The sequence below is a fragment of the Brachionichthys hirsutus genome, unplaced genomic scaffold (genome assembly GCF_040956055.1).
Source record: "Brachionichthys hirsutus isolate HB-005 unplaced genomic scaffold, CSIRO-AGI_Bhir_v1 contig_1414, whole genome shotgun sequence".
Lineage (NCBI taxonomy): Eukaryota > Metazoa > Chordata > Actinopteri > Lophiiformes > Brachionichthyidae > Brachionichthys > Brachionichthys hirsutus.
In genome coordinates this window covers 67,520-88,860 of record NW_027180547.1, presented here as the reverse complement: position 1 = coordinate 88,860, position 21,341 = coordinate 67,520, and the positions used below count along the sequence as shown (strand labels likewise).

Here is a 21,341-nt window from a genome sequence, read left to right as displayed (position 1 = left end):
AACTTTGTCGGACAGCCACGAAATTCGGTACAGACGTGCGTCATGTCAGGGCAAAAAAAAAATGTATTGTGGCCACGCCCCCAGACACACAGGAAGGCGGCCATATTGGATTGAAACTCCTGATGGCAGATAATCCAAATAACGATTTGACTAAACTGTGAGCTACTAATGCAGCTCAAATCTAAACACTTGCGAAGCACTCAGGACAAAAGCGGCGTGCGTCGGCGGGTCAGCTCAACGGCCTGTCGGCCGGCGAGGGCCTACAACGCCGCTTGCGGCTTTAATTTATTCTTTATTCTTCTTTATTCTTCTTTGTTCTGCTGTTTAAACGGCAATTTGACCCCCTGAACGTGCTCGAAAACTCACCAAACTTTGAACCAAGCTCAGAACCGGCGAAAAATTAATTATTTTATGTGTTTTAAAGTTGGGCATGAAAAAGTGGCGCGCTAGCGCCACCTACAAAAATCACAATGCATTGTGCCTATGGGGGGTCCGACGCCAACTTTGTCGGACAGCCACGAAATTCGGTACACACATGCGTCAAGTCAAGGCAAAAAAAAAAAAGTATTATGGCCACGCCCCCAGACACACAGGAAGGCGGCCATATTGGATTGAATTTTAAAAACTGCTGAGTCAGCGTTTGCACACACACACACTCCAATCCAAACCAAATTTTAAACACTTATTGACCCTTCCTACCTGGACACATTAAAAGGGAAACTTTGACAATCAGCCTTACAGCGCCCCCTAGAGAACGATAACAAAAATTGAAAGGGAATTAAAAAAATACTTTGCCAGAAATGATTGAAACTTACCAGAAAAGTCCCTCATGTGGTCCCGATCAAAAACCACAATTGTAACCATGTTGTTTTTACGGTGTTGCCGTGGCGATGGCAACCCCTCCTATGGGGAGCGTTCCGACGCCAACTTTGTCGGACAGCCACGAAATTCGGTACAGACATGCGTCATGTCAGGGCAAAAAAAAAATGTATTGTGGCCACGCCCCCAGACACACAGGAAGGCGGCCATATTGGATTGAAACTCCTGATGGCAGATGGCCATATAATCCAAATAACGATTTGACTAAACTGTGAGCTACTCATGCAGCTCAAATCTAAACACTTGCGAAGTACTCAGGACAAAAGCGGCGCGCGTCGGCGGGTCAGCTCAACGGCCTGTCGGCCGGCGAGGGCCTACAACGCCGCTTGCGGCTTTAATTAGGCCCGAGCGCCTATTCTAGGCGTAAGGGGCTATTGCTTTTGCAACGCAGAAGACAAGTTGACGAGCGTAGCGAGTCAACCCTCGACAAAGTTGACGAGCGCAGCTCGTCAACCCTCGGCATCCAACTTTGCCATGCTGTTGAGGACGACCAACACACTCACGCACACACACACCGACACTCAACAGCACACACACACACCCCGACACTAAACAACACAAATGCACACACACAGAGATCCACAAACACGAGTTGACGAGCGCAGCGAGTCAACTCGTGTTTGTAACTGTCTTCCGATGGTTGACGAGCGCAGCGAGTCAACCATCGGGCGACCAACACACCCACGCCCACACCCACGACACTCAACAGCACACACACACACACCCCGACACTAAACAACACAGACACACAGACACACACACACACACACAAACACGAGTTGACGAGCGAAGCTCGTCAACTCGTGTTTGTGTGCCCCCACAGACGCGTAGCCCTCGTCGAGACCATTCCGAAAATGTATTTTGTGTAGAAATCGCACACTCAGAAAAAAAGTTATATTGTTTTTGCAAAAATTCTTTATTCTTCTTTTTTCTTTATTCTTTATTCTTTATTCTTTATTCTTTATTCTTTATTCTGCTGTTTAAACTGCAATTTGACCCCCTGAACGTGCTCGAAAACTCACCAAACTTTGAACCAAGCTCAGAACCGGCGAAAAATTAATTATTTTATGTGTTTTAAAATTGGGCATGAAAAAGTGGCGCGCTAGCGCCACCTACAAAAATCACAATGCATTGTTCCTATGGGGGGTCCGACGCCAACTTTGTCGGACAGCCACGAAATTCGGTACACACATGCGTCAAGTCAAGGCAAAAAAAAAAAAGTATTATGGCCACGCCCCCAGACACACAGGAAGGCGGCCATATTGGATATAATTTTAAAAACTGCAGAGTCAGCGTTTTCACACACACACTCCAATCCAAACCAAATTTCAAACACTTATTGACCCTTCCTACCTGGACACTTTAAAAGGGAAACTTTGACAATCAGCCTTACAGCGCCCCCTAGAGAACGATAACAAAAATTGAAAGGGAATTAAAAAAATACTTTGCCAGAAATGATTGAAACTTACCAGAAAAGTTCCTCATGTGGTCCCGATCAAAAAACACAATCGTAACCATGTTGTTGGTTTTACGGTGTTGCCGTGGCGATGGCAACCCCTCCTATGGGGAGTGGTCCGACGCCAACTTTGTCGGACAGCCACGAAATTCGGTACAGACATGCGTCATGTCAGGGCAAAAAAAAAATGTATTATGGCCACGCCCCCAGACACACAGGAAGGCGGCCATATTGGATTGAAACTCCTGATGGCAGTTGCCATATAATCCAAATAACGATTTGATTAAACTGTGAGCTACTAATGCAGCTAAAATCTAAACACTTGCGAAGCACTCAGGACAAAAGCGGCGTGCGTCGGCGGGTCAGCTCAACGGCCTGTCGGCCAGCGAGGGCCTACAACGCCGCTTGCGGCTTTAATTCTTTTTCTTTTTCTTTTTCTTCTTTGTTCTGCTGTTTAAACGGCAATTTGACCCCCTGAACATGCTCGAAAACTCACCAAACTTTGAACCAAGCTCAGAACCGGCGAAAAATTAATTATTTTATGTGTTTTAAAATTGGGCATGAAAAAGTGGCGCGCTAGCGCCACCTACAAAAATCACAATGCATTGTGCCTATGGGGGGTCTGACGCCAACTTTGTCGGACAGCCACGAAATTCGGTACACACATGCGTCAAGTCAGGGCAAAAAAAAAAAAGTATTATGGCCACGCCCCCAGACACACAGGAAGGCGGCCATATTGGATATAATTTTAAAAACTGCTGAGTCAGCGTTTGCACACACACACACTCCAATCCAAACCAAATTTTAAACACTTATTGACCCTTCCTACCTGGACACTTTAAAAGGGAAACTTTGACAATCAGCCTTACAGCGCCCCCTAGAGAACGATAACAAAAATTGAATGGGAATTAAAAGAATACTTTGCCAGAAATGATTGAAACTTACCAGAAAAGTCCCTCACGTGGTCCCGATCAAAAAACACAATTGTAACCACGTTGTTGTTTTTACGGTGTTGCCGTGGCGATGGCAACCCCTCCTATGGGGAGGGGTCCGACGCCAACTTTGTCGGACAGCCACGAAATTCGGTACAGACGTGCGTCATGTCAGGGCAAAAAAAAAAAGTATTGTGGCCACGCCCCCAGACACACAGGAAGGCGGCCATATTGGATTGAAACTCCTGACGGCAGATGGCCATATAATCCAAATAACGATTTGACTAAACTGTGAGCTACTCATGCAGCTCAAATCTAAACACTTGCGAAGCACTCAGGACAAAAGCGGCGTGCGTCGGCGGGTCAGCTCAACGGCCTGTCGGCCGGCGAGGGCCTACAACGCCGCTTGCGGCTTTAATTTTTCTTCTTCTTCTTCTCTTTCTTTGTCGTGCCAGAGCTGTGTGGGGATGAGGATTTGGAAGCGGAAGCAGACAGCCCAGATATGGAGCCTGGAACAGAGATGGAGCAAGGTGAGCGATCAGAATAATGCAAATAATAGTAAATGCACATCATTGATTTAAAGTCACAAAGATCTGTAGTGGTAGTTCCGGCCCACATTTTTTTTTTCTTTTATTCCAGATGACATCCCTTCAGATGCTGAAGCCGAGGCTCGTTTGCATCCGTCGGAACATGTCGAAGGGCTTCCTGAGGAAGACAGCAAGTCCGAGAGTTTGAGATTGTCCTCCAGTACCGGTACACGCCACCAACAATTCTTTCAAACATGGGATTAAAAAAATGTCCTCAGGGGGAGGCTCTGCGAACCGAAGTGAAAATTTATGACCATCACATGGAATGAAAGGGCTGAAATCTGACTTAGTTAAACTGATCGCGCCGAGATATAGTAGTTATGAGGAATTGCAGTTTACAGTCACAGAACCAATAGACGTTATAGAATGGTTTCGTTACAGAATGTCAAAGAGCAACAGCAGCGTAATTCAACGGTGTCTTTTCAATAACTTAATCATGATGTGGTAAAAAATAAAGGGAAGTTATCGTAGAGCTGGGATCTTTTTTCAGGCCCTTGGACCACAGATGCTGAAAACCCTTGCGGTGAATTGATTATTACCCACAGATGCATTTTACAAAATTAGAATCGAATGACTTTTTTGTGTGTGTGTGTGTGTGTGTGCATCCAGATCCATCCAATATCAGCCCCATCCAAAAAGGAGATGCTCTTCTTTCCGTACTCAAACCATCTCCAGAGCCTGAAATGCAGGTGAGAGAATTCACGATGCTTCACTTTCATTATTTGAAGCCAGCTTTGACTTAATCTAATATTTTAAATGAACCTGACTAAAAGTAGCTTCTTCCAGCTAACTTCTTGACCTTGGACTACGGGCACAGCACTAGCTATACCAAAGTTGAATGCACTAAATTGCAGAAAATGTGTTCACTTCTACTGCTACAGTACCAAAGGCCACTGGTCACTGTAACAAGGTGCCTTATGTTCTGATTTTGAAGCTCATAAAAAAAGAAAAAATCTGAACCCCAATATTTAAGTATAGAGAGAACAATAGATCTTAAACATGTATAATGATATTTGAAAATTGAACTATCCCTACCAAAATACAGTGACAGTCAAAAGATTGTCTTAAGTAAAAAATGAACCTCCTCTCAAAGTATCATTTATTCTCTATATTTCTCACATTGGTAACAAACGGTTGGCTGATCCAGGACAGGACAGAAAAATACCTTGATCATCTTCTTCTGTTTTGTTTCCCAGATAAATATAACAAAGTCTCCTGGTACTCGCTTTTTCCCGGACCCTTTCTTGCCCGATGAAACAAAACCTGAGAAAACATCTCCGTCTGCTCCTCCAACTCACAAGAGCCCCATTTTCCCCTCTCCTGTTTCGCACAATCCTTCCTTATTCCCTTTGCCTACTTTTGCGGCTGCCGCGACTTCCCCTGTCAAAATCTCTGCCTCACCCTGTTCCAATTCAAACACCCAGTCACCCATCGGCTCCCCAGTTAAGCCAGCCATTGTTTCCCCTGTCAAATCGACCACCAGCTCCCCTATCCAGTTACCCACCGGCTCCCCAATCTGCTCTCAGCCTACTCCCCTAGCAGAGACACACGCTCCCAAATCTCCAGTATACCCTCATTGCTCTATTTGCCCTCTCACTGGCAACCCCCTCTCCCCAATCTGCACTCAGCCTTTGGCCTGCCAAGAACCCTCATCAGCCCTCACCTCTGACTCTCCTGTCAGAATTCCTCCTGTGCCTGGGGTCACTTCAACACCCATGATCAAAACAGACGGTGGCATGTCCGAGTCCTCAAAATTGTTAGATTCCTCAATGGCAGAATCGCCATCTAAGAAGACGGATATCATTGAGGAGTTTTGGTTGAAGAGCGCTGAGATCAGGAAGAGTCTCGGGCTAACGCCTTTGGACCGCAGTAGTCAAATCTCAGAGAAGAGTGTTGTTAAGGCTCCGATACAGGAATCCACCCCTGTGAAGACACAATCTCGAGATGTGTCTGTGGAACAGAAGCCTTCTTTTACTGGCCGAGCAGTCATCCGCAGGCTCAACATCACTCTTGAGGGTCAGGTAATTACCCCCATTGCTCCTGTGGAGCCTAAGAGTAATTTATCTGACAAGAGGTACCCCAGCAGCAGCTCTGGCTTGGGGTTGAATGGGAGCATGGCCACGAGTCAGACAGCAAACAATGACAGCTACAACACGTCTCACTCCACCATGCTGACCCCACCCTCCAGCCCACCACCACCTGTGCCTGCTAATCAGTCTCCAGCGGTGTTCAGGCAGCACAGACACCGGGCGTCGTGGAATAACAGGGCAGACAAATCTCCATCTGAGCATTCCAAAGAGCCAGCTAAGTCCAAGAGTCCTGTGCCTGCACCAAGGACCCAGCTAAGCCCAGTGTCTGCACCTAAACCTGCACCCAGGGAAGTCTCCTCACCTCAGGAAGCACCAGAAATGACTCCAGTGGTTATGAGGGAGAAGAAGAAGAAGAAGTCACAATCGGAGGTGTTGAGGAAGTCATTTGTGGAGACAGTAGAGGAGATCCCGTTTGCTGACGACGTGGATGAGGCCTACGATGAGCGGGCACCAGATACAAGCACGAACAGGTCCTACATTGCATCCACCAATAAGCCGGACAGGGAAAGACCTCCCTTGCATCTGGCTCTGGCAATGGAAAATGGTAAACCCAATATCCCTGAGAACCCAGCCTCCAAGAACCAGAGGGCAACTCAATTCTCCCCCGAGGCCAAGGAGATTGCTGAGCATAGAATAAGAGCAAGAGAAAAGTCCATCAAAAGCCAAGCTCTCAAAGATGCCATGGCAAAGCAGTTGAACAAAATGAAAGAAGCCGACATGCACACAGCTGCCTCGCCTAAGGTGGCCTGGAATGCAACGCCGGCTGCTACTGGGAAATGTAAAAAGGCAGCCTTGTCTCCAAAGACATCGGCTGTGAAAGCTCTGGAGTCCAAGAAGGCAGAGACTTTACCAGAGCGTTTCCTCAGTAGCAACAAGAGCCTGGACAGCTCGCTGGCTTCTTCAGACAGCTCTGCAACAAGTAAGACCAAGAAACGAAGCTCTCTCTTCTCACCGCGCAAGAATAAAAAGGAGAAAAAAGCCAAGAATGACAGCACGAGGCTCTCCGGTACGGACAAGACGCCGCCGAAACACAAGTCACTGTGGAAGGCCGTCTTCTCAGGCTACAAGAAGGACAAAAAGAAAAAGGATGATAAATCATGTTCAAGTACACCCTCCTCGAGTTCCACCACTCAGGACTCGGGACAGAAGAGAACGTCGCCTCCTGGGAGATCATCAGTTGAGAAAGGTGACCCATTGTTTGCCTTTGGAGGTGATACTTATTAGCCAAATTTCTAGAACTATATACAAATATCTCCTTTTTTGCTTATTGCTTGTCACAGACCTGAAGTCACGCAGAAACCTGAGTTTCTCTGAGGACTCAGACCTGTCCTGTGACGATGTTCTGGAGAGGTCCTCCCAGAAGTCAAAGACAGATGTGAGTATGAGCAGAGGCCTTTACGCACGTTGGAACATTGCCATTAGGTACCGGTATATACATTTTATATTAGGATCCTTGGCAGATGACACTATTGATCGGCTGCTTGCAACAACCAAATTACACAGAAACAATTGAAATAGTCTCTATATATTTTGAAAATAAAGGTGGCTGATTAGTCTTGCTTTCCGCTGTAGACTGTATATCCTATTCAACCTGAGCTCAAGACATTTTTCTGGGAAAACCAGCTTCCCAGAACCGGTCCAGTGAAATATCGATGTTGTGGGTAGAGGAAAGCGTGATCTTAAATCATCACGGCCCATTTATTGCATTCATTCATAAAATGATTTTGTTGGGTAATTTCAGCAAATAGCACATTCTCACCGACTTAAGATGACATCCATTTAGTACGACTGAAATGTACAATTATTTCACTGCGATTATTATGTTGATTATCTTAATGATTGATAATTAAAATGTTTTGCATATTAAATGCCAAGAAATTCTCGTTGCAATTTCCGGAGAGCCCAATTTGATTTCCTCTAATTGCTTCCTTTATTCAACAAACAGCCAAACTCTCTTAATTTATCTACTTTATAAATGGCAATGAAAATACAAAATAAAACATTTGCATTTACGAGCCAGACTTAGCAAATGATTTGAAAGGCTTCATTATCAAAATAGTCTTTCCATTGGCTAATTGATTCATTGGCTAGATTTTTAATTCTACCAGTAAGTTGAAACAGATTTTTTTTTTTTTAATCTTTCCTTGGCAGATGTTCCTGTTTAGATTTTCCCAATCCACAGTGATTGACATTTGTCTTTATGAAACCCAAATGTTTCCTCATCACGTCTTTTTGCATCCATTTCTGTTTCACTGTCCCTTTTTAAATAATTTGTTCCACTCCCAGCGACACATGGACATCTTTGACCTAGTATCAGGCGTGCAGAAGGAAAAGGAGGAAAAACTGGAGAAGCAGAAAAGGAAGGAGTTGCAGGAAAGAAAGAGGTTTACAGAAAGACGTAAAGGAAGAGAGCGAGAAAAGGATGATTTTGAAATTTCAATGAACATAATTTTGTAAGTAGGCCATTATAATATTCGGTTATATTCCTCAAAACATCTATCGAGGACTTCTTCCTGGCTTCAAATCAATCTTTCATGTTCAATTTAAATTGCTGGATTATTTAAAATATCGGTTAAAGCAGAGCGTAAGGATTTATTAAACTAAAAGCGGTACCATGGCCTCTAACATCCTCCCACAGATTTAGGAGTGATGCTATTACCTCTTACCAACGAACTTCCTGACAGGAGTTTTGGGTTATTCCACAACCTTTAGCGATTTACAGCGCGTTACTAGCATACGATTCAGAAGAAGCACAGACCTGCCGTCATCACTGCAGCCGCTGAGGCACAGCTTCAGCCAAATTGTTCTTAAACTTGTTCCTTGCCCAGTTTTTAAAGCAACGTCAAAATGAATCAGGATTCATTGTCCCTGAGGCAGATTACGTAACCAAATCATGATTAAAAATACATTTTCAACATGTTCAGCTCCAGAATATGACTCGTTTAAACGTGCATCATAATGAGATCTATGTGCCGAATTACACGGTGGGCGAGTTCTGTGTTCATTAAATATGCAGGTAGAATGGATATGATTATTTGAAAGTAGGACTCCTTTAATATTGAACTAATTCCATTCATCATGTTGACCTGAATTTCAAAATAATTTCCCCCACTGCTGCCCAGTCTGTGTGTGTTTGCTCCAGGCGCCTTAGCTGCCTAGTTCTTTGCCAGAGGCATGAATTCACCTAAATTATAGGGAGATTGATGCTCTGACATGCCTGTCAGGCCATTATTCAATACGAGCACACGGTGTAGACTAGACTTACCCGACTGCTGTGGTGTTGATAGTGCGCTAGATTTTTGAACGTTCGATAAATCCTCTAGAGACCCCTCTAGCTGTAGTGGTGTGTACACGTGGTCGTGCTTTAGAATCTGTAAACTGTGTTTTCTGATCATGTGGCTTAATGTCTGATGAACATAGATGTGTAACATGTTGCTTTAGCCTTCCATTTTTGTTTTGGTGTGGGACATTAACTGCCTGTTTTGGATGTACCAGCTAAAACGATGACTTTCTTTGTTTTAGTTTGAATGTGTTTTTTTTTTTAAAACATAATCATTAACCCATTTAATCATATCATTTTTATCCTGTTTGTTTCCCATTCTTTTTGTTTTTGTCTTCCCTAAGTCTGTTTATGTCCCTCACGCACTGGCGTTCAAGAGATCATACGCCACAAAGGTAGTATTATATGCTCCCATTGGTCACCCCCCCCCCCCCCCCCCTTGCACCCCCAGCCTCCTGCGCTTGTGCCAGTAATAACACTTTATGTGTATCTGGCCTCCAACTAACTGTCCTCTGGATGCATGTGACAGTCTGTCCACTGCGCCCACCCACTCACTGCTGGATATCCACTCTGCTAAATCACGACTCTCATGGCTCACTTTTATGGTCGCGATGTTTGCCTCTGCATCTCTTGATATCAGGTCCTCTGTCTGGTATAATGTGAACTTGCCTATCATCACTGTGGTACTATTTTCCTTCAAGTCCAGCTGCTGGAATAACTGACCCTTTTTTTGTCTTCAACGCTATTCTCTATTTTTTCTCCTGATTTATACCAACTTTGTATGTCCTTCAAGTCAGGGAGCAGGGTAAAGTAACTTGCTAATGATTATGGAAAAATGTCACAATGTGAGGATTAATCTTAACTGGGACAGCAGCAGGTTGATTTCTGCCACATTGTTTTATGGTTTGTGTTATTGATTTATAGGGCCTAGAAAAGCCTCTAGATTGTGCGGTGAACAGATTCTAGTTGATAGTCAGTGCTGTCCCTCAGCTTCTACATGCTCGCATCAGTCCCCTTCCTATTCTGTTCGGTTTTCCTGAAGGGCTACGACCCCCTGAATTCTGCTCCACATATCAGCAAATAGGACTTTTCAGTTTTCTGATCTATTTTTTTTCTTCTCTCTATCACGCCAGAAAACGTACACAGAAGAAGAGTTGAATGCCAAACTGACACGGAGAGTCCAGAAAGCTGCACGACGACAAGCCAAGCAGGAGGAGCTCAAGAGGCTGCACAGAGCCCAGGTAAAAGCGCCGTGATCCACGCCGTGATCCACCAGGTGGACGCTTGGCTCTGCAGCTGTTTCTGTGAAATATGGTTCAGGGTTAATTAAGAAATCGGTGCAAACCCTAGAATTTACCTCTACTATGTAAATACATAGACAAAAAAATATATTTTTGTTTTCTTATAAGACATAAAATCCATTTTGTTTGGGTGCTGCCAATGTTGTTTACGTTGCAAGGCATTCTGGGTGTGACGTGAAACGGCTGCAGCACCCGGCTCACTGCTATTGTTTAGTATGGCAGCGATCTCCTCCGTTCAGCCTTTACAGTCTGAACCACAGCGTCAGCAAAGACGTGAGGAAGAAGCCAGAGATGGAAATCGAGAGAGAGAGAGCGAGTTGGTAACATACATTCTTAAATTAATTACTCTTCAATAGCTTAGATTCATTTAGCGGGTCAGGGAAGTTGCCCGAGTCTGTCTGATTATTAGTGTTCCCCTCCCACCTGGAGACGTTCATTTTTAATCAGGGTTTTAATGAAGGTAAACGGTTTTATTATTTGTTTAAGGTAGTAACCTCTGCAACCGCCTCCCTGTGAAACTTGTCGGACAAATGAGTAGCAATTAGTGGAACTGCGGCTGCCATTATTGGGTGCAATGGCTCATTTTGTTCACGCTGTACCGTGTTTAATCGTCTGTGCATTTCATTAATAACGTGATGCTGAAATTGCTTATTCGTTCAGATCATCCAGAGACAACTGGAGCAGGTGGAGGAGAAGCAGCGACAGCTGGAGGAGAGGGGGGTGGCGGTGGAGAAGGCGCTGAGAGGAGAAGCAGGTAACGGCGTAGCTTCATGCAGTTATTTATTATTATTATTTTATCATCAACATGGCCACCGTATGGAGTTGTGTATCAGTACATAGATACATAACGTTCAGGGATCTAAAACATGTCGTCGTTTTCAAATGTAATTATTAATAGTCTGTTATTAATGATTTGTTGCAAGTATTAAAAGTGATCTTTTTTTTTGCTGTGTTACACCGTATCGTATCTTTATGACCGGCGCTTTTGAAAAAGGCATGACGTAAGCGACAGCTACCTCCGTGCAGCCGTCCCGCCACGACATTTGGAACCCTCGTGAGGAAACGTGTGAGCGTTTCTCTGAAGTAGCAAACCCAAATTGTTCTTGACGAGGGACTATCACAGACAATGAACATCTGAGTCTGAGATGAAGAATACATTATTTGATAGGGGAGCATTATTTGGCATCACTTTACAAGCACATAAAAACATCGCCAGTACTCAGAAGCAATAAGACGCTGCTTGCCTGATGTGAGGCTTGTATGCATTAAAGCTTTTAATCATGCAGATTCATGCACGTTCCTTTAAACTGCCACCCCCCCCCAAATCATCTGCTTCTCCAGCCAATTGTTTATGTTTTAACTTTTTGCACTACTCTACTCTTTTAAAGGGTTGTGTAAAGGTACTTATACATTACCCAAACAGCACAAACGACGATCAGGTATTAGACTTACCGTAGTCTCCTTTCCCTGTTTGTGACACTGTTATGCCGGCTCCATCTGTGGCGACACACCGAAACCGCTCTCCATCTCTGAACATGTCGACATGTGTGTGCGTTCATGACATGCCGGCCATCATCAGTTACGAGCTGCATGCCGTCGGGAGAGTGTGTGTCCCCCCGACATAGATTTGTGTGTGTTCTCATTCTGGATGTGTTTTTGTCCACTTCACTGCCTGTGAATGAGGAGAGTTTCCCTACTCTTATCGAGATTCTCATCACGTTGCGCTTAAGAAAATGCAATCAGAATGTGACAAATCAAAAACAACTGGCTTCTGCAGCCTGCCGGCCTTTTTATTAAAACGTGTTCTGTGGCTCAGTGACTCAACACGAATATTTGTTGTGATTGTTTATATATATTTTTTTTCCTGTTATTGCGATGAGCAACCGCTGATCTGATCTATTCAAATTTTCACTTAACACCCTGCTGCATCTTTCAAATGATGAACTATTACATGATTCAATTATTGTAATCAAACATTGCCACATGTGGATTGGGTCGTACCTCAATGCGGCTTTTTAATCTCATTTTCAATTACAAGCAAATTGTCAAGTTAAATGCACACATCAATAAAACGGTTTGCTACAGGATGTCAGCACGCGGCGCTTCACGCACGCTGAGCGTGCTTTAAGCAGACTGAACCAGCAAACAGCAATGCACCAAATCTATGTTGTAGGCTCTTGTTATTTGAATAAATATTACGTAGCCTTGTGAAACCTGACTGCATTATGCCCTCTGGTGAGTACTGACAAACTCTCTTTATTCTGAGTGTAGCTCAGTGTGTATGTTTGCATGACTTGCTGTTGTAGGAGACGTGTGTGTGTGTGTGTGTGTGTGCGCCCAGTTTGGGGGCTGTGTGTAATAACTCCTATCTCTAATATATCCCTGTCGTTATAGACTATTGGGGAGATTCTAATTACAGTGAAATCCTGGACTTGCATCTGGGCGGTATGTATTTCAAATCTGTCGCTTTGAACTAACCTAATGGCTAACCCAATCTGTCCTTGTTTTTGTTTTTAGTGCTCGAGCTTTGTACCTCTCATATCTGTGTTAGCTGGCTGGCTGACTGGCCGATTGGCTAACCGGCCGGCTCTTAGCCTCACAGTGCTGTCTGCCCCCCCCTCTAACCCCCCTAACCCTCCCGCTCCCTCCACGCTCACTGGGTTTCTAGTTGAGAGGCGCTTCACATCAAACGGAGATCAGACGCTCTGGCTCATGTTGTCCTCTTAAAATTATCTTTGATCTCAGTGAAGCTATGAAGGCATTAATGAGAAACTTTTGTCACTTCTTACCACGGAAGCAGCGCAATGCACAAAACTACCCGGGGGAAAATATGGCAACATGAAAATCCTTCCATTCGGAGAATCGCACCGTCCATAAACATGGACGACTGTAAAATAAAAGTAGTAAGAAACCGACTATTGTCCACGGCACAGCTTGACTCTGCACAGAACATGTTGGTTGGACTTTTCGTCTCCGTATAGTCATAATGGTTAGCACACCTTTTGTTGAGTGATATAAGAAAACACACGGCAGCAGTTTAATGATAGAGCCAATAGAATCTTGTCAGTCATTCGCTGGATGGACTGAAAGTCAGCTTTAGCTCATCATAAGTTGACCCCATTTCCAAAAAAAAGTTTGGACACTGCAATAAAATGTAGATTAAAAACATTCTGCAATTATTAGCAAAGCAGTGAACATGCTAAATATGATTGAAGGTCTTGTGCCAGCCAACGAACCGGGACAGGGCCACGTTTTCACCAGCGTGTTGCATCATCAGTGGTCCCTTTTTGTTTGGGGGGGGGGGGGGGCTTCATCCCTCTTCCCGTCCCGTCTCCTCCCCATCTTTACTTTACGACTCTGGGATGCTCCTTTACAAACTAAACTCATTAATTTTGAGATGCTCTGTGCGGTGGCTTCTTTCTGTTTTTCCTCTCATCATTACATTCTGTTTTCAGCGTCTCAGCCTTTTTGGAAACGGGGTTGTTTGTCTTTCTCACCGTTTGCTGAATATCATGAAAAGAGCAAAACCAACAATGAGAATCATCCTGGTAGCAAGTAGCTGCTAGTTTCCTCCCTCAGAAGCTATAAACATGTCAGTTGAACAGCGATTTAGCTTCAGCCAATCTGTCCTGCTGCCTGTAACTACGGCGACAAATATTTATTCTGTGGCTGAAAGCAATCCCCCCTCTGTGAGTGTTGTTTCCTAAAAGCTGCTGTTCCTGACATCATTTTTGTAATTTCTATAGTTTTTTCATTGAATGGGAGGAAAGAAAACCGCATATTTTCACCTTCACTGAGATGTTGAGCTCGACCCTGAAGCTACAGATGGGCCAGCCCCCCCTGACTTTCTCATACCTGCGCAGTTGCATAGCTTCCCTAGTGTGTGTGTGTGTGTGTGTGTGTTAATAGAACATTTTCCTACCCCCAGACACTGTCTAAAATTCCTTCCCAACAATTACCCTGCATCTGCACATCCCAAGGTGTGTCATCTGTCTAGAATGCTCACATTTGTTGCGATGAAATAAATGTTGGACATCTATAATAATCACTGGCGCAAAAGGAAAGCTGCATATTCCTACTTAGCAGCGTGCGTCCGCCTCTTCGTGCGTTGTCGTCACTCATTAGACAGCAGATGGCGTGGAGTTTTTACAAAGCACCACACAAATGTTCGGGCCAGTGGTGGAAGTGGTGTGTCCGTTCTGCCCTGAATGTGTCCTACAGGAGGATGCCGCCATGCCGACACATTTTGAGTCACTGATTTTGATCACGTGATGGGGAATTCTGACTTTGGTGCTTATAAGTTTATCTTTATAAACATTTTCTCATAATTTCAATCTGCACCATACATGATTATTCAGCTGTGGATTTACTAAAGTGCTAATTATGGCCTATGTGGCGATAGCTGTGCCATTTGGCCGTAAAATATTGCATACGCTAATATTTTTAGCAGATTTATTTTTCTCTCTGTGATAGTCCCTTGAAGTCGTCTTGCTCAACACCTCGCCCTGCCTGAGTCGCAGTTATTTGGATATTCACCTGGCACCCTCTTCACTTAATGCCTGTTCGACAATCAGATTTTTTGGGTTTTCCAGGTTATGATCTCGCGTATCTTTGCCACTGTGTAATTTGCACTTCAAGTAGTAGCTGCACCCGAAACGTCGCCTCGCCAGTCAAAGTGGTTCATGTTCGTTCGTGTAGCGCTTACAAGTACAAGCAAAAAAGCGTCTTTAATGAGGAGGCGATCATCTGAGTCCTGGTAAAAAAGATCCAATCATTGTGTGTCGTGCGGTGCTCCATTTGTTTTCACTCTTTCCATCATTGCTGTCATGCGGTGATGCCTATCTGAATATTATCTGTAAAGCGACAGAAAGCCGATGGATGCCTTTCCCTTTCTGTCCTCCCAAGTTCTGGCTCTGGCCTTGTTTTCCGTTTTCTTTTATTTTTAACCCCTCTTGTTTCATCCCTCATGCCACAGAGCTGATCTCTGCCACCCCCTCTCTCTAGGTGACTTATCTCCTCCCTATCACACTGCTCTTGCCCTGTTTTGATTTTCTCTTCAGTGTTGTCTCTCCTTCATTCCATCCCACCTTCACTTCCCCACCCTTTCACATCTCTGCTTTTCTTCCTGCGCTCTATCTGTCATTCTGTCCCTCACACCCTTCTTGGTCACTCCCTTTTTCCCTCTGTCTTGTGGAAGTTGAACCCTTTGTGTGGATGCCACGCCGAAGACCTCTCTCCTTCTGCCCCTGCTGTTCTCCTGAAGGTAACATAACCTCACTGCCCCGGCTGATGTTTGTGGCGGGTTACCTTGGCAACTGTAAGGATTCCCGGAACTGGGCTGCTGCCTCGTGCCCTTCACTAATGTATATTCCCAATCATTTTTTTCCTCCCTCTTACTGTTTGTGCGTGATTGATAGATTTCCATCCCCAAAATCTGATTTTGAAATATTTATCATTTATTTATATTTCAGGTCAGAAAACAATACAATGTGGTTAACTGTCGAGCAATGCCTGCGAGCAATACGTCATTAGACTGGGCTACAATTTTCAAAAATATCCAAATCAAAGCTGTCAAAGGACGTGCACTTCAAATGTTTAACGTGAAATCTGAAAAATGTGGTTGATCTTTTATTCTAGTACAAAACGTAAAAAAGCAGCATTAATCATATGACATCGCTGCTCCTATAATCTTCAGGGCCATGATTTGCATCACATGACACACCCTTGAGCTTTACCTGCAGAACACGGATGCGTATAACGTATACAGTAGTAGTTGAAGTAATGCAGTAATATTCTCTCAACCATACTCTGAAAAAAGGAGAGAAAATACATGTTTTTTTTTGTCTTCTTCTTCTACTCCGCCTCCATGGAGCAACTCCTCTCCTTAACTAAAGGCCACAGAATGTAAATATTATAATGTAATCTAATGATGAAATCTTTTTCATGTGGTACAAAGTGCTTTGACAGATAACGCTATGACAAGAAACTCTGGATGGCATTTGACATAAAAAGCCATATGCCCCAAAAAGGAACAATAAGAGATGCATTTAAGGACTCAAGAATACCCGGCAGACGGTTAAAAGCAAGAAGAGAGAGACGTAAGAAAGTCTACAAATTTGAAAAGAGAATGAAGACCCTCTGCCTTGAGGGTACAGCAGTAAAAGGGAAATGAAAAGCAACGTAAGATCACGATGAAAAAAAACAATGTGTTAAAAGGAATCAAATAAATGAATGACATATGACACCTCACAGGACTTTTACTGGCAATAAAACCATAGAATAAAAGAATCAAGTCCAAAAAGGATCTCGTAAGAGCAAGTCTGTTTTAAGTTCAGATTTAAAGGAGTAAATGTATTCTCCGAGTCGTACTGCTCAGGCCGGTTATTCCAAAGATGTAACCGTTTTTAGACGGGAACCTTTGGCACAGCCGGGATCCAATGTCACCAACTCCTCCGGAGGGGCTGGATGCCAGAATCGTATTTTAAAAATCCACTCTGAAACGACGTGGCAGCCAGTGGATCGATCCAGAATAGGATTGTAAAGCTGCCATTTAAACTTTTAAAAAATGTTTTTGTTTTTCAAAGAATCCCTTGAATAAAAGTAGCCAAAGAAATCATGCCGAACATTGAACAGGACTCAGGACTAGCTCATAGGCGTGTTTGTGGTCCAAGAAGTGATAAACGCGCATGAAATTCGTATTAAATATCCAAAGCGTTCAGAAAGAAGTTTTAATTAATAAAAATGAACGCATTGTTTGGCTTGTTCTTGTGTTTAACACCTGTGAGTGGGAAACTTTGCCTGAGCGTCTAATCGAATGGAGCCTGCTTCTCTGTTTGTGTGTGAAGTGCTTTCCCGCCTTGCACCAGCCGCTCTTCTAGCCTTTGTGCAAGGAGCCTTGGGCTGACGTTGATGTCGGTGTAAGACTTTGAAAAAGGGGAAAGCTAAGCACAGGTAGTTGTGTAGGTTTGGAAACTCAGCCCTGCTTTCATAATGCCTCCTTTCTTTTATCTAGCGTTCCTCTACTCTAAAGCTTTCTCCGGCTTTCCCGTTTTTCTGGCGATGACTAAACCCCCTCCCCGTCGTGCAATGATTTCCCTTTTCATATTTCAACGTCTTCTCCAGCTAAGTACGTCACACTGCGTAGCCTTCAGGTACGTTATTGAAATGGCGTAACCTTTAAACCGCTGTAATGGTTGTATGGTTCTACTCCGACTGTGACTGATTGCAGCGATTGTGAACGCTGCACGACTGCTGCTGATGTCAGCGGCTCCCGAACACGCTTTGCTCTGTGGCCGACTTAGGAGAGGAGGTGAACATTTGACCCAGAGAGGCTTTTTCTCTCTCTCTCTCTCTTTCTCTACTCAAACAGCTCAGCATGACTTGAACTAAACGGATTTCACTTCTGCTGGTGGGTCGCCGCGAGGGTGAACGTATCTGGGTCTGCTTTTCTGTCGTCTTAGCTGCTTATTGTTGTTTGTGTTTTCTTCAACCACCTACCGTCTCTGAAGAGAAAACAAACTTGCGGATTCTTGAAAGTTACGCGTTACACAAAATCCAAACTGGGTAACACAAAATCTTGACTTTGCAATAACTGGCATTGTGTGTGTGTGTGTGTGTGTGTGCGTGCATGTGAGTGGACTTACCAAAGTTGAAACCCGTAGCGCTCGCGCCATCTTCTGCTTAACGTATGGCGTGACTGACAGCGGTGGCGTAGACGCCATCCTTCCACCTCACCTGGAATGTTCCTGGCTTGGCTGTGGGACATCAGTTTTCTCTTCCCAGCCACTCACGCCCACTGTGTGCCTCTTCCTCTCCCCCAGGCATGGGCAAGAAGGATGATCCCAGGCTAATGCAGGAGTGGTTCAAGCTGGTGCAGGAGAAGAACGCCTTGGTCCGCTACGAGTCGGAGCTCATGATCTTGTAAGTGCGTCGCTTGACTGGAGCAACCAGATCTGCTGCAGGTGCTTCACACTTCAAAGAAGTATCGTGCAGCTCTGTGTTCGAGGTGCTGTGCCAGATCTTTTGGTACCTCAGCTGCTAGTTGTTTTATTCTGTTTTTACATTCTCCATTATGTACTCGAATTTATCAAATTTATGTTCAGACATCTTGATTCGTGCATTCAGGTTGACAAGGAGGTCATTCTTTTTTAAATAAATGCTGCTGATGTAACACAGTCGGTAAATTTTAACATGAACTCAAATCTTTGTCGAGTGTATAAAGGATCACCAAAAGGGTCGTGTAATGTAATGCAACCTTTTCCCTTAATGGATTTCATTATCCAATGTATGAGGTCATTAAAAAAGCATAATATTAGGTTATAAAATCACACTAACTTAATATACCATTGGATTATTATTATTGTATAAATAATAATTATAGTGGTTACTAGTCCATTCATTTATTTTATATAAAAATATATGATAGGTAATGAATTTTCTATTCCAAATAACGAAACAACTTACTTACATTCTGACATTATTAATTATGTTTTCTCCTTTTCTAAAAGCAATTGGATCAACTCTTCAATTTTTGTTTTTTGTGTTTAAAAAATAAATAAATATTATGCTCCTTGGATAACGAATTAAATATTGATGCCACTGAAACAAACTTGTCCAATGGTTTTGATTTCCGTTCCAAAGTGCCCGGGAACTGGAGCTGGAGGACCGGCAGAGCCGACTGCAGCAGGAACTCAGGGAGCGGATGGCTGTGGAAGGTGAATGCAGGCGGTCGCTTTATTGCTGAATAAATAAATGGTGTTATCTCTAACGCCTTGTTTTCCTGAAACCTCTCTCAGACCACCTGAAGGCCGAGGACGAGCTGACTCAAGAGAAGCAGATCCTGAACGAGATGTTGGAGGTGGTAGAACAACGTGACGCCCTGGTGGCCCTCTTGGAAGAGCAGAGGATCCGCGAGAAGGAAGAGGACAAAGACCTGGAGTCCGTTATGCTCTCCAAGGGCTTCAGCCTCAACTGGGCTTAAAGAGTTGACTTGTGACGGGCGTTCTCTGCTTAGATCGGCCATCTTTAAACAGTCTCTTTTACACCTGCAGCAGTGAATGTGTTAAGATCCCCACCAACACACACACAAACACTAAGACCTCTGGCTTGGCAGCAGGATGCATCGTTTACATATCCTCAGCCTGAAGGCGAGGCAGGCAGGCCCAGTTAATCACTTTGCAGTTTTGCTTGCTTTCTCTGTGGGTGGAGAGGCGAGTGCATTCACAGCTTTATCATCCTAGCCTTGAAAGTTGTTCCTGTCCTGCAGGAGGAGGCGGGCACGTCCTTTGGTGGGGGGAATGCTTCATTCTGGGTTGTCTAAAAGGAAGAAAACGGTTTGGTCCTGCTGATGTAAAGGAATTGTTTCGTGTATATTTGTGTCACATTTTCAGCAGATGCGAGTCCTCTCTTCTAACATGGATCCCAACAGAGCTTTAGAACACTTTAGTAACGAAGTGATTCTGCATCTTTGTGAATTGCAAAATGAAATTATTTGTGTTTGTGCCCCCCCCCCCCCCCCCCCAGTGTTTAGTTTAAAATCCAGTTAATGCGGTGATGTTTTATGTGTTTATTAACTTTTATTTGATTGACAGATTTTTTTAAATCTGCCTTCACAGGGAATTTCCCGGATTCCCATCATCTTGCACTTCTGCATTACTTAAGGCCTTGTTTACACGGTGATGTGTTTCCTGAAAACGAAACGGTGTGTGTTTCTTTGTCACGTTTTGAAAAAGATCTACGTTGACCTGGTTATGTCTTAACTGTGAGCCTGTTATAAGCGGGCCTGCAAAATGGATCGGCAGCGCCGCATCGTGCCTGCAGTGGCCGTGATTGGAGACGCGAGGGGTCAACATTTACAGGGTGAGATTGTAGTAGCGATGAAGCAAATCTGCATTGGAGGAGCACCAATAAACTCAGCAGAATCTGGAACACAAAAAGGAACAGATGTCTAAAGTGTAGAAGTGGGTCGGTGTCATTAGTTTCAGGAATCGTGTTTTGCTGCTTTCTGTTTACACTCATTTTTAAATAACATTTTTTCTGTGGCATTTCGCCTTTAATTGATAGGACATCAAAATATATATTTTGGGAAATCGGGAGAGAGAGGTGTGTGTGTGTGGGCCGGGGGGCAGCCCCATGTCAGCAATAGCTGAAGCCTCCATGCATGGGGCACGTGCATAAAATGTCTACGCCCCCTTACACAACATGACACGCTGCGTCCCATGATCAAAAGTTCGCTTTTTTAAGGATCCTCAAAATGCCATTCCTGGTTAGGCGTTGTCAAAATGCACGTTTAACGCTTTGGGTAAAACCGTCATCGTGTAAACAAGACGTAATTTACCTTTAAGCCATTGCATGTCAGGGATGAAGACTCCAGCCACGCGTCTTAAGCTTGTTTTTGATAGCTAGAACGCGGAATACAAGCTTGCTATACTTCATTCGAATACATATAATATTGCAGTTTGCTCAATAGTTTGATCAATAATGAGTCTCTTTATGACATGCTACTCATTGTATACGACACTGACTGCTGATGTTTACAAGTATTTGTTCGTGTTCAATATCTGATGTTCTCGCTCGTCCTGAAAATGATTTCGCTGTCATTTATGTCACTCGCTTTACTCATGCTGTGCCACAGGACTGCCTCAGTTAGATATACTGAGGCGTAAACCTCGAGAACATTCACATTACTCCCACCACACTTACAGCAGCGAATGGCAGTGTTAATATTTTACCTTTGAACAAGAGGCCTTTTTCATTCTCTATACAGATGTATATTTTTTCTGTGTTGACTTGCTTTTGAAGTAATATCTGTTTATCC

The 21,341-nt window shown here is 44.0% G+C and overlaps 1 protein-coding gene across 1 annotated transcript; it reads left to right on the top strand.

The window, feature by feature from the left end:
* Positions 1–3,722: 3,722 nt before the first annotated feature.
* On the top strand, positions 3,723–19,958 carry LOC137915908 (protein-methionine sulfoxide oxidase mical3a-like; the record flags this gene model as incomplete). The annotated part of the gene is given in 14 exon segments (XM_068759028.1): positions 3,723–3,797; positions 3,907–4,020; positions 4,464–4,543; positions 5,051–7,130; positions 7,225–7,319; positions 8,231–8,401; positions 9,569–9,619; positions 10,358–10,465; positions 11,186–11,279; positions 12,920–12,970; positions 15,723–15,788; positions 18,346–18,445; positions 19,166–19,239; positions 19,321–19,958. Coding segments are annotated over 14 exon segments (3,344 nt in total), but the record flags the coding sequence as incomplete, so codon positions are not given.
* Between the last annotated feature and the right edge of the window lie 1,383 nt (positions 19,959–21,341).